Source organism: Oncorhynchus masou, chromosome 25 (assembly GCF_036934945.1).
Source record: "Oncorhynchus masou masou isolate Uvic2021 chromosome 25, UVic_Omas_1.1, whole genome shotgun sequence".
NCBI lineage: Eukaryota > Metazoa > Chordata > Actinopteri > Salmoniformes > Salmonidae > Oncorhynchus > Oncorhynchus masou.
In genome coordinates, this window is record NC_088236.1 from 4270767 (window position 1) to 4284638 (window position 13872).

At 41.7% G+C, this 13872-nt stretch overlaps 1 protein-coding gene and 1 long non-coding RNA gene across 2 annotated transcripts in view; both read left to right on the forward strand.

The window, feature by feature from the left end:
- Window positions 1-3260, forward strand: part of LOC135513697 (PDZ domain-containing protein 2-like) — a 230329-nt gene extending 227069 nt beyond the window's left edge. The window contains exon 25 of the mRNA XM_064936570.1: window positions 669-3260. Coding sequence (XP_064792642.1) covers window positions 669-835 — 167 coding nt within the window. The 3' untranslated portion in view covers window positions 836-3260. The remainder of the gene's footprint in view (window positions 1-668) is intronic.
- Window positions 3261-5721: 2461 nt separating this feature from the next.
- Window positions 5722-9765, forward strand: LOC135513698 (uncharacterized). The gene is made up of 2 exons (XR_010451570.1): window positions 5722-7918; window positions 8447-9765. It is a non-coding gene; the product is annotated as an uncharacterized LOC135513698 (long non-coding RNA).
- The last annotated feature ends 4107 nt before the right edge of the window (window positions 9766-13872 follow it).

Below are 13872 nucleotides of genomic sequence, written 5' to 3' on the forward strand. Positions count from 1 at the left end.
GGATAGTTATAATGCATTATGATACTGTTATAATGCATTATGATAGTTATAATGCATTGTGATACTGTTATAATGCATTATGATAGTTATAATGATTTATGATACAGGTATAATGCATTATGATAGTTATAATGCATTATGATACTGTTATAATGCATTATGATAGTTATAATGCATTATGATACTGTTATAATGCATTATGATAGTTATAATGCATTATGATACTGTTATAATGCATTATGATAGTTTTAATGCATTATGATAGTTATAATGCATTATGATACAGGTATAATGCATTATGATAGTTATAATGCATTATTATGATAGCTATAATGCATTATGATAGTGTTATAATGCATTATGATAGTGTTATAATGCAGTATGATAGTTATAATGCATTATGATAGCTATAATGCATTATGATACAGGTATAATGCATTATGATACAGGTATAATGCATTATGATAGTTATAATGCATTATGATAGCTATAATGCATTATGATAGTGTTATAATGCATTATGATACTGTTATAATGCATTATGATAGTTATAATGCATTATGATAGTTATAATGTATTATGATACAGGTATAATGCGTTGTAATAATTGTCATGGCCATTTATGACCCATTATAACGTCTGATCATAATGAACCCAACCTCCTCTAGGTGGTGCTGCGGAGCTGTCGAGGGTGGTGGACGTGGGGGACGAGGTACTGGAGGTCAACGGACGCTCGCTGCAGGGCCTCATGCATTACGACGCCTGGAACATCATCAAGGCCGTCAGCGAAGGCCCCGTGCAGCTTGTCATCAGGAAACCGCAGACCTCTGTATGACAGACATACACCAGACATATAGAACTAATATGAAGAACCAGACGTACCTCGTAGAACACGAATGTCAGCTTGAGGTGACATAATATATAATCCAGGACTTTTGTATGACAGACATATCTCAGAGAACTATACATATAGCTACGATGGCTGACATGTTATTATCATGACATATTCTGATGAAACGGACAGACATTGCTAAGTGGTTATTTTGTTAAAGCAGACTGCAATTCGGTCCGGAATGTAACCCAACCCAGCTGTCTACATGTAACCCACTCAAAATAAGAGTGTCAAAACCAGATCGTGGAGTATGAAGCATTCTTTCTTTTATTTTCGTGTTTCATACAGGAGGACAAGAGGCTATTGTAGTGTCTTATACAGGAGGACGAGATACTATTATAGTGTTTTATACAGGAGGACAAGAGGCTATTATAGTGTCTGATACAGGAGGACGAGATACTATTATAGTGTTTTATACAGGAGGACAAGAGGCTATTATAGTGTCTTATACAGGAGGATATAAGACTATTATAGTGTTTTATACAGGAGGACAAGAGGCTATTATAGTGTCTTATACAGGAGGATATGAGACTATTATAGTGTTTTATACAGGAGGACAAGAGGCTATTATAGTGTCTTATACAGGAGGATATTAGACTATTATAGTGTTTTATACAGGAGGACAATATACTATTATAGTGTTTTATACAGGAGGACAAGACACTATTATAGTGTCTTATACAGGAGGATATTAGAATATTATATTGTCTTATACAGGAGAATATTAGACTATTATAGTGTTTTATACAGGAGGACAAGAGGCTATTATAGTGTCTTATACAGGAGGATATAAGACTATTATAGTGTTTTATACAGGAGGACAAGAGGCTATTATAGTGTTTTATACAGGAGGATTTTAGACTATTATAGTGTTTTTGTACAGGAGGACAAGATAGACGAGTATAGTGTTTTATACAGGAGGACAAGACACTATTATAGTGTTTTATACAGGAGGACGAGAGGCTATTATAGTGTCTTATACAGGAGGACGAGATACTATTATAGTGTTTTATACAGGAGGACGAGAGGCTATTATAGTGTCTTATACAGGAGGACAAGATACTATTATAGTGTTTTTATACAGGAGGACGAGAGGCTATTATAGTGTTTTATACAGGAGGACAAGATACTATTATAGTGTTTTTATACAGGAGGACGAGAGGCTATTATAGTGTCTTATACAGGAGGACAAGATACTATTATAGTGTTTTTATACAGGAGGACGAGAGGCTATTATAGTGTTTTATACAGGAGGACAAGATACTATTATAGTGTTTTTATACAGGAGGATATTAGACTATTATAGTGTCTTATACAGGAGGACAAGATACTATTATAGTGTTCTATACAGGAGGACAAGAGGCTATTATAGTGTTTTATACAGGAGGATATTAGACTATTTTAGTGTTTTATACAAGAAGACGAGAGGCTAATATAGTGTGTTATACAGGAGGATAAGAGAGTGTCTTTATGGTGGCATCTTGGAATATCTCTACAAGGTGTCCAAAGCGTTCCACAGGGATGCTGGCCCATGTTGACTCCAATGCTTCTCACAGTTGTGTGAAGTTGGCTGGATCCTCCTCCTTTCGGTGGTGGACCATTCTTGATACACACCCAGCAGCGTTGCAGTTCTTGACACAAACTGGTATGCCTGGAACCTACTACCATACCCTGTTCAAAGGGACTTAAATCTGCTGTCTTGCCTATTCACCCTCTGAATGGCAAACACACACAATCCATGTTTCAAAGGCTTAAAAAGTCCTTCTTCAACCTGTCTCCTCCCCTTCATCTTCACTGATTGAAGTGGATTTGACAAGACATCAACAAGGATCATAGATTTCACCTGGATTCACCTCGTCAGTCTACGTCATGGAAATAGCAGGTGTTCCTAATGTTTTGTACACTCAGTGTTGTATACTAGTATAACTGCTGTTGTTTATAATCAACTGCCATTTGTGTACAATCAGCTCAATCAGACTTCACTACAGCAAAAGTGTTTTTTTTTCTCTCTTAAAATGTGATTATTTTATGAATAACATTAAATTGTCACTTTGCCTTGAAAAACTTTACCTCTTATTTGAACCAACCTTATTTTATGTGAAGGTATCGGTAAGTTTACCCTGTAGGTATCAATCAGTTTACCCTGTAGGTATCGGTCAGTTTACGCTGTAGGTATCCTCTCAGTTTACCCTGTAGGTATCCATCAGTTTACCCTGTAGGTATCCTCTCAGTTTACCGTGTAGGTATCCTCTCAGTGTACCCTGTAGGTATCCTCTCAGTTTACCCTGTAGTTATCCTCTCAGTTTACCCTGTAGGTATCCATCAGTTTACCCTGTAGGTATCCATCAGTTTACCCTGTAGGTATCCTCTCAGTGTACCCTGTAGGTATCCATCAGTTTACCCTGTAGTTATCCTCTCAGTTTACCCTGTAGGTATCCATCAGTTTACCCTGTAGGTATCCTCTCAGTTTACCCTGTAGGTATCCATCAGTTTACCCTGTAGGGATCCTCTCAGTTTACCCTGTAGGTATCCTCTCAGTTTACCCTGTAGGTATCCTCTCAGTTTACCCTGTAGGTATCCTCTCAGTTTACCCTGTAGGTATCCATCAGTTTACCATGTAGGTATCCTCTCAGTTTACCCTGTAGGTATCCTCTCAGTTTACCCTGTAGGTATCCATCAGTTTACCCTGTAGGTATCCTCTCAGTTTACCCTGTAGGTATCCATCAGTTTACCCTGTAGTTATCCTCTCAGTTTACCCTGTAGGTATCCTCTCAGTTTACCATGTAGGTATCCTCTCAGTTTACCCTGTAGGTATCCTCTCAGTTTACCCTGTAGGTATCCATCAGTTTACCCTGTAGGTATCCTCTCAGTTTACCCTGTAGGTATCCTCTCAGTTTACCCTGTAGGTATCCATCAGTTTACCATGTAGGTATCCTCTCAGTTTACCCTGTAGGTATCCTCTCAGTTTACCCTGTAGGTATCCATCAGTTTACCCTGTAGGTATCCTCTCAGTTTACCCTGTAGGTATCCTCTCAGTTTACCCTGTAGGTATCCTCTCAGTTTACCCTGTAGTTATCCTCTCAGTTTACCCTGTAGGTATCCTCTCAGTGTACCCTGTAGGTATCCATCAGTTTACCCTGTAGGTATCCTCTCAGTTTACCCTGTAGGTATCCATCAGTTTACCCTGTAGGTATCCTCTCAGTTTACCCTGTAGGTATCCTCTCAGTTTACCCTGTAGGTATCCTCTCAGTTTACCCTGTAGGTATCCATCAGTTTACCCTGTAGGTATCCTCTCAGTTTACCCTGTAGGTATCCATCAGTTTACCCTGTAGGGATCCTCTCAGTTTACCCTGTAGGGATCCTCTCAGTTTACCCTGTAGGTATCCTCTCAGTGTACCCTGTAGGTATCCTCTCAGTTTACCCTGTAGGTATCCATCAGTGTACCCTGTAGGTATCCATCAGTTTACCCTGTAGGTATCCTCTCAGTTTACCCTGTAGGTATCCTCTCAGTTTACCCTGTAGGTATCCATCAGTTTACCCTGTAGGGATCCTCTCAGTTTACCCTGTAGGTATCCTCTCAGTTTACCCTGTAGGTATCCTCTCAGTTTACCCTGTAGGGATCCTCTCAGTTTACCCTGTAGGTATCCTCTCAGTTTACCCTGTAGGTATCCTCTCAGTTTACCCTGTAGGTATCCATCAGTTTACCCTGTAGGGATCCTCTCAGTTTACCCTGTAGGTATCCTCTCAGTTTACCCTGTAGGTATCCTCTCAGTTTACCCTGTAGGGATCCTCTCAGTTTACCCTGTAGGTATCCATCAGTGTACCCTGTAGGTATCCTCTCAGTGTACCCTGTAGGTATCCTCGCAGTTTACCCTGTAGGTATCCATCAGTTTACCCTGTAGGTATCCTCTCAGTTTACCCTGTAGGGATCCTCTCAGTTTACCCTGTAGGGATCCTCTCAGTTTACCCTGTAGGTATCCTCTCAGTTTACCCTGTAGGTATCCTCTCAGTTTACCCTGTAGGTATCCTCTCAGTTTACCCTGTAGGGATCCTCTCAGTTTACCCTGTAGGGATCCTCTCAGTTTACCCTGTAGGTATCCATCAGTTTACCCTGTAGGTATCCTCTCAGTTTACCCTGTAGGGATCCTCTCAGTTTACCCTGTAGGTATCCTCTCAGTTTACCCTGTAGGGATCCTCTCAGTTTACCCTGTAGGTATCCATCAGTTTACCCTGTAGTTATCCTCTCAGTTTACCCTGTAGGGATCCTCTCAGTTTACCCTGTAGGTATCCTCTCAGTTTACCCTGTAGGTATCCATCAGTTTACCCTGTAGGTATCCTCTCAGTTTACCCTGTAGGTATCCTCTCAGTTTACCCTGTAGGTATCCTCTCAGTTTACCCTGTAGGTATCCTCTCAGTTTACCCTGTAGGTATCCTCTCAGTTTACCCTGTAGGTATCCTCTCAGTTTACCCTGTAGGTATCCTCTCAGTTTACCCTGTAAGTATCCTCTCAGTTTACCCTGTAGGTATCCTCTCAGTTTACCCTGTAAGTATCCTCTCAGTTTACCCTGTAGGTATCCTCTCAGTTTACCCTGTAAGTATCCTCTCAGTTTACCCTGTAGGTATCCTCTCAGTTTACCCTGTAGGTATCCATCAGTTTACCCTGTAGTTATCCTCTCAGTTTACCCTGTAGGTATCCATCAGTTTACCCTGTAGGTATCCATCAGTTTACCCTGTAGGTATCCATCAGTTTACCCTGTAGGTATCCATCAGTTTACCCTGTAGGGATCCTCTCAGTTTACCCTGTAGGTATCCTCTCAGTTTACCCTGTAGGGATCCTCTCAGTTTACCCTGTAGGTATCCTCTCAGTTTACCCTGTAGGTATCCTCTCAGTTTACCCTGTAGTTATCCTCTCAGTTTACCCTGTAGTTATCCTCTCAGTTTACCCTGTAGGTATCCTCTCAGTTTACCCTGTAGGTATCCTCTCAGTTTACCCTGTAGTTATCCTCTCAGTTTACCCTGTAGGTATCCTCTCAGTTTACCCTGTAGGTATCCATCAGTTTACCCTGTAGGTATCCATCAGTTTACCCTGTAGGTATCCTCTCAGTTTACCCTGTAGGGATCCTCTCAGTTTACCCTGTAGGGATCCTCTCAGTTTACCCTGTAGGTATCCTCTCAGTTTACCCTGTAGGTATCCATCAGTTTACCCTGTAGGTATCCATCAGTTTACCCTGTAGGTATCCATCAGTTTACCCTGTAGGGATCCTCTCAGTTTACCCTGTAGGTATCCTCTCAGTTTACCCTGTAGGTATCCTCTCAGTGTACCCTGTATCTTGTCACCTAAATCCTCACACTGACCCAATGTGACACCTACAGTACCTGTGTCAGAGACTCACCTCTTTCTGCATCGTTGGAAGATAACTCTATTTGAAAACTGAGTTGGATTAGAGCTACGGCTTTACGCTACTGGAGTGGAGTTGGATTAGAGCTACGGCTTTACGCTACTGGAGTGGATTTGGATTAGTGCTACAGCGTTACGCTACTGGAGTTGAGTTGGATTAGAGCTATGGCCTTACGCTACTGGAGTTGAGTTGGATTAGAGCTACGGCTTTACGCTACTGGAGTGGATTTGGATTAGTGCTACAGCGTTACGCTACTGGAGTTGAGTTGGATTAGAGCTATGGCCTTACGCTACTGGAGTTGAGTTGGATTAGAGCTACGGCCTTACGCTACTGGAGTGGATTTGGATTAGTGCTACAGCGTTACACTACTGGAGTTGAGTTGGATTAGTGCTACAGCGTTACGCTACTGGAGTTGAGTTGGATTAGAACTACGGCGTTACGCTACTGGAGTTGAGTTGGATTAGAGCTACGGTGTTACGCTACTGGAGTTGAGTTGGATTAGAGCTACGGCTTGACGCTACTGGAGTTGAGTTGGATTAGAGCTACGGCGTTACGCTACTGGAGTTGCATTGTACGGTACTTAATGTGCGTGCATGGTGTGCCAATCCAATGTTCTAAACCTGATATTTGAAAATAAGACATTTTAGAAATGAATTGAAATGATTCATTTTAATGATTAAGTATAGAGTGCGTTGAAGTTTCTACTTTATCCATATTTATAACATATTTTTTATCTCCTGAAATTCCACACCATTGATTTAATGTGTCTTACTGTTAAAGGTGTATACAGTACAGACTAACCACATGTGTTTTCCATTTTTAGTTCTCTCTCTGAAATACAACAGAACCTGATGTCCTACCATTCATGTGACATGTATGGTAGGTTACTGTAAATGTGACATGGTAGGTTACTGTAAATGTGACGTGTCTGGTAGGTTACTGTAAATGTGACATGGTAGGTTACTGTAAATGTGACATGTATGGTAGGTTACTGTAAATGTGACATGTATGGTAGGTTACTGTAAATGTGACATGTTTGGTAGGTTACTGTAAATGTGACATGTATGGTAGGTTACTGTAAATGTGACGTGTCTGGTAGGTTACTGTATATGTGACATGTCTGGTAGGTTACTGTAAATGTGACATGTCTGGTAGGTTACTGTAAATGTGACATGTTTGGTAGGTTACTGTAAATGTGACATGTTTGGTAGGTTACTGTAAATGTGACATGTATGGTAGGTTACTGTAAATGTGACATGTATGGTAGGTTACTGTAAATGTGACATGTATGGTAGGTTACTGGAAATGTGACAAGTCTGGTAGGTTACTGTAAATGTGACATGTCTGGTAGGCTACTGTAAATGTGACATGTCTGGTAGGTTACTGTAAATGTGACATGTTTGGTAGGTTACTGTAAATGTGACATGTATGGTAGGTTACTGTAAATGTGACATGTATGGTAGGTTACTGTAAATGTGACATGTTTGGTAGGTTACTGTAAATGTGACATGTATGGTAGGTTACTGTAAATGTGACATGTATGGTAGGTTACTGTAAATGTGACATGTTTGGTAGGTTACTGTAAATGTGACATGGTAGGTTACTGTAAATGTGACATGTTTGGTAGGTTACTGTAAATGTGACATGTATGGTAGGTTACTGTATATGTGACATGTCTGGTAGGTTACTGTAAATGTGACATGTATGGTAGGTTACTGTAAATGTGACATGTATGGTAGGTTACTGGAAATGTGACAAGTCTGGTAGGTTACTGTAAATGTGACATGTCTGGTAGGCTACTGTAAATGTGACATGTCTGGTAGGTTACTGTAAATGTGACATGTTTGGTAGGTTACTGTAAATGTGACATGTTTGGTAGGTTACTGTAAATGTGACATGTCTGGTAGGTTACTGTATATGTGACATGTCTGGTAGGTTACTGTAAATGTGACATGTATGGTAGGTTACTGTAAATGTGACATGTATGGTAGGTTACTGTAAATGTGACATGTTTGGTAGGTTACTGTAAATGTGACATGTCTGGTAGGTTACTGTATATGTGACATGTATGGTAGGTTACTGTATATGTGACATGTCTGGTAGGTTACTGTAAATGTGACATGTCTGGTAGGCTACTGTAAATGTGACATGGTAGGTTACTGTATCTGGCAGGGTTCAAACCATGTATTACAATACCCACAGCTCTTACATTCTGAAGCACAACTCTTGTTTCAGAACGCTCGTTGTAAATAGTGTCTCGTGTTACTGTACATTTGAATTAGGCTGACTTGATCGTCTTTCCATTGGTTTAGTGTCCATTTAAACTGTCATTTTGAATTGTATGACTGCAAGGTATGTTTAGATTTTTTTGTGTACGTATGATCGTGAGCACATATTGTGGTGCAGCACGATATACACTTGGAGAATTTGTACATTACAGGGCTATTTTAACGGCAATGGTTGAAAAATATAACATTGCTCAGAATATCGCTCTAATCTTGGGTTTTATGCGGTTGATTTATTAAAATAAATGATATTCTGTTGCTGTAAAGGAACTGATCTGCTGTTGAATATCTTCTGATAATGGTGGTTAACAAAAAGCTACAACAAACTTTTGGTCAATTCAGGTTTTTCTTCTACTTTGTTCATGTTCTTTTAATGTGTACATTATTATTATTATTATTATTATTATTATATATTTTTTTTTGCGTTTGGTTATGCTATTACATACAGACAGGAAATCCAAGTTTGCTCACTTACAGGAGTGGTCAAAAGTAGTGCACTACATAGGGAATAGGATGCCATTTTGAACAAAATGAGAGTAGATTAATATGTTGTGTGTGTGTGGCAGGGAACATAGGCCCTGTGGTGCAGGGTAGGTAACCCTGTTCCTGAAGGGCCTCAGGTACAGCAGGATATGGTTCCAACTACTCGCCACATCTGACCAACTGAACCAATTGATCAGTTCAGTGATTGCCTAAATTCATCACACCTGGTCTTCTAGGTTGGTTAAATCCAAACATGAAGTGCCTGCGTGAGGGTTGTGTTACCCTACTGTGGTGCTATGATAAAGGCCCTATTCAGGAAGTGTCTCATAAATGGCTAAAACAGTCTTGTGACCGCTGACCTGGATTCGAATCCTAGTCGGTGACACCTTTCACACAGCACCAGGACCTGTAGTCTTAAAGCATCTCACAGTAGGAGTGCTGATTTAGAATCAGTGTATGCTTTCACATCATAATAAGTAAGATTACAGTATATGGACAGGATCGATCTGATCCTAGATCAGCACTTATATTCTAAGACGCTTTGTGAATATGGGCCCAGAGTTAAATTAATAGTTTCTTGGATGTGGTATTTCTGTAAAAAAAATAAAAAATAATAATCTGTATTTGGGAATATTTTTGTACAAATCTGAATCGGTAATGTACACATCTTCAGTGTCATTAAAACGTGTTCTATTGTCTATTTTAACTGTGCACTGTCTGGAGGTATGTGTTCAATTAACATGTTAAAACTTTCAGTTCAAGTCTTCTTTTTCCTTGAAATCACCTTTTCTAAGCTTTTTCTAGAAGTAGATTTCAAGAGAGTGAAGACTTGTTAGAGTAAGCACGTCATTCAGCCTTCGCGTCATTCAGCCTTCGCGTCATTCAGCCTTTGCGTCATTCAGCCTTTGCGTCATTCAGCCTTTGCGTCATTCAGCCTTTGCGTCATTCAGCCTTCAGGTCATTCAGCCTTCAGGTCATTCAGCCTTCGCGTCATTCAGCCTTCGCGTCATTCAGCCTTTGCGTCATTCAGCCTTTGCGTCATTCAGCCTTTGCGTCATTCAGCCTTCAGGTCATTCAGCCTTCAGGTCATTCAGCCTTCGCGTCATTCAGCCTTCGCGTCATTCAGCCTTCGCGTCATTCAGCCTTCGCGTCATTCAGCCTTCAGGTCATTCAGCCTTTATTTAACAAAGACAGAGCCTGGACTTTAGAAACCAATTTAATTTAGCAGATCCTCTTATCCTCTTGGGCTCCCGAGTAGCGCAACGGTCTAAGGCACTGCATCTCGGTGCTCGGGGTGATTCGATTCCAGGCTGTATCACAACTAGCCGTGATTGGGGCGCACAATTGGCCCAGCGTCGTCCTGGTTCTGGTTTGGCCGGGGTAGGCCGTCTTGGTAAATAAGAATTTCTTAACTGACTTGCCTAGTTAAATAAAGGTAAAATAAAATCCATAGTGACTGAAATTTGGGAGGGATGGAAGGGCCAAGAGACCAGAGGTGGCAGAGTGGAGTACTTGGGTTGGGGTGTAAGGGTTTGAGCACAGCCTTAAAGTAGGGAGGGGAAGTTCTTCTTGCTGCTCTGTAGGCAAGTACCATGGTCTTGTAGTGAATACGAGCTTAGACTGGAAGCCAGTGAAGTGTGCGGAGGAGCAGGGTGACTTAGGGAAAACTTAGGAAGGTTGAACACCAGGCGGGCTGTGGTGTTCTGGATAGGTTACAGGGGTTTGATGGTAGAAGTGGGGAAACCAGCAAAACAGCGAGATGCAGTAGTCTAGACTGGAGATGACAAGTGCCTGGATTAGGATTTGCACCACTTCGTGTGTGAGGAAAGGTGATACTCTACGGCTGTTGTAGAGCATGAACCAGCGAATCACTTGTTTGTGTTGTTCTGTGTGAGTGGGACCCGTGGACTCAATAGACTTGAGTGAATGAGGAGTGGATGTCGTCAACCTTCTTTTCAAAGGGGTTGACAAAGTAATCCGCAGAGAGGGAGGAGGCGGGGTGGAGGATTAAGGAGGGAGAAGAAGGTGGAAAATTGTTTCCTAGGTTTAGAGGCAGAAGCTTGAAATTTAGAGCGATAGGAAGTGGCTTTAACAGTGGATACAGAGGAAGAGGAGGGAGTGAAAGGATGAAAAGGCCTCCGGAAGTTTAGTTTTCCTCCATTTTTGCTCAGCTGACCACAGTCCTGTTTGGTAAGCTCCCCATGAGTCACTCGGCCACGAAGCAGGAGGGGAGGGCCCAGCCAGCCGGGAAGATAGGGTACAGTGCAAGTCATAGGATGTAGAAAGGGAGGAGAGTAGGGTCGAAGATGCAGAATCAGGAGACCGGAGCGAGAAGGATTTAGCAAAAGGGAGAGATGATAGGATAAAATAGGAGAGGGTAGTGGCAGAGAGAGAAGAGTGCGACTAAATTTAGACAGTACTAAATACCAACACTAATTTCGAATTGCCTTGCAGAGGTGAAACCACTCCCCCTCCATAAAAGCTAGTAATTATTAAAACAACAACAATCACAAATTACCCTGCCCCATGATCCTGGTTGATGTATCAACAATCATCTGCAAGTTATGAGCAGTCAGTAGTTCACACACCAAGAAGGCTACTGGGAAGACAGTCAGCAGTTCACACACCAAGAAGGCTACTGGGAAGACAGTCAGCAGTTCACACACCAAGTAGGCTTCTGGGAAGACAGTCAGCAGTTCACACACCAAGTAGGCTACTGGGAAGACAGTCAGCAGTTCACACACCAAGTAGGCTTCTGGGAAGACAGTCAGCAGTTCACACACCAAGTAGGCTTCTGGGAAGACAGTCAGCAGTTCACACACCAAGAAGGCTACTGGGAAGACAGTCAGCGGTTCACACACCAAGTAGGCTTCTGGGAAGACAGTCAGCAGTTCACACACCAAGTAGGCTTCTGGGAAGACAGTCAGCAGTTCACACACCAAGTAGGCTTCTGGGAAGACAGTCAGCAGTTCACACACCAAGTAGGCTTCTGGGAAGACAGTCAGCAGTTCATAAAGTAGATGGTCCTAGCTCGCTTGCAAAAAGACAGTACTAGACAACAACAGATTAAGACATAAATTATATCAGGAGTCCTTTAGCCTATAGAATGAACCCCTGCCAGTTAATTAAATACTGTAGACAATTTGACTGAGATTAATAATGGCACCAAAGGGGACGGCTGCCGTTTTACGGGCTCCTAACCGACTGTTCTACTGTGTGTTTTCCTGCATTGTTTTTAACTTATTTTGTACATAATGTTGCTGCTACCGTCTCTTATGACCGAAAAGAGCTTCTAGAATCAGAACAGCGATTACTCACCTCGAACTGGACGAAGAACCAAATCCCTGTCAACGTGCCATCACTGGAAATTAAACTGGATGATCTCCACTCGAAACTATCCTACCAACGGGACATTAAAAAATGTAATATATTATGTTGACGCTTGGCATTCAGGCCAAAGAGTTAAACATTGGTTTCACCATCAGACCAGAGAATCTTGTTTCTCATGTTTTTAGAGTCTTTAGATGCCTTTTGGCAAACTCCAAGCAGGCTGTCATTTGCCTTTTACAGAGGAGTGGCTTCCATCTGGCCACTCTACCATGAAGGCCTGATGCTGCAGAGATGGTTGTTCTTCTGGAAGATTCTCCCATCTCCACAAGGAACTCTGGAACTCTGTCAGAGTGACCATCAGGTTCTTGGTCACCTCCCTGACCAAGGTCCTTCTCCCCCGATTGCTCGGTTTAGCCGGGCGGCCACCTCTAGGAAGAGTCTTGGTGGTTCCAAACTTCTTCCATTTAAGAATGATGGAGGCCACTGTGTTCTTGGGGACCTTCAATATGGCAGAAATAATTTCTTACTTTTCCCCAGATCTGTGCCTTGACACAATCCTGTCTCTGAGCTCTATGGACAATTCCTTCGACATCACGGTTTGGTTTTTGCTCTGACATGGGCTGCATTCCAAACTTATTAAAGACACAAACCTCGTCCACTTATCCTCGCCTTATGCCCTTGGGGATGTTGCGGTAGGGTCCTTGTCAATCATTGGCTTATTGGTGAAATCAGCAGTCAGACAATATCTTCTTTAAGTAAATCAATCAAACCTTTATTAATGCAATTGCAGACAGAAGTTGACAACAGAAACACAGCACGTATGTTTCAGAGTAAATTCTGCAAAATAAAAAAAGTCAAAGTTGCTTTAATATGCTTGCAGTCGAACCCCTAGTGATGTAACTGCCTACATCAACACCTTCTACTCATGAGACCAAGCCCATGCATATACAGTTATACAAACTCGCGGGAGAAAGCAAGTCCAGTGTTTTCTAAGGGCTCAGCAGTAATGTTATATTCCCGTGTGGCTTACAGTGAGTGTTATGTTTGACTTATCTCTTATCTATTTACTCCCCTGCAGAGGTCTGTGTTTATGTATCGCTTTTAGCCTTGAGGCGCTTTCTCACAGACACCCTGTTTTGACTGTACACACATCCCCCAGACCGTTTCTTATAAGAGGCAGAGACTAGAAAAGAACTGTGGAACAATATTAAACCTTATACTGCTTATATTGTTAATCAGTAGTCGAGGACCCTATAAATTTAGTGGGGGAGGGTCTTATAACCATTCCCCTTCTATTAATACAACAGAAGCATAATCAATTATTATAATACATCAAGCATTTGGTGCAGCCCCTATCATGACCCTAAGATGACCCACATCAGGGGAATCCCTGTCACCATCTTGGATGTCGGTCCAAACGATTAGCCAAACAAGGGAAGTTTGTAACGTAAGCCCCTCAACCCCCGTTTTTTGATATTGCTTG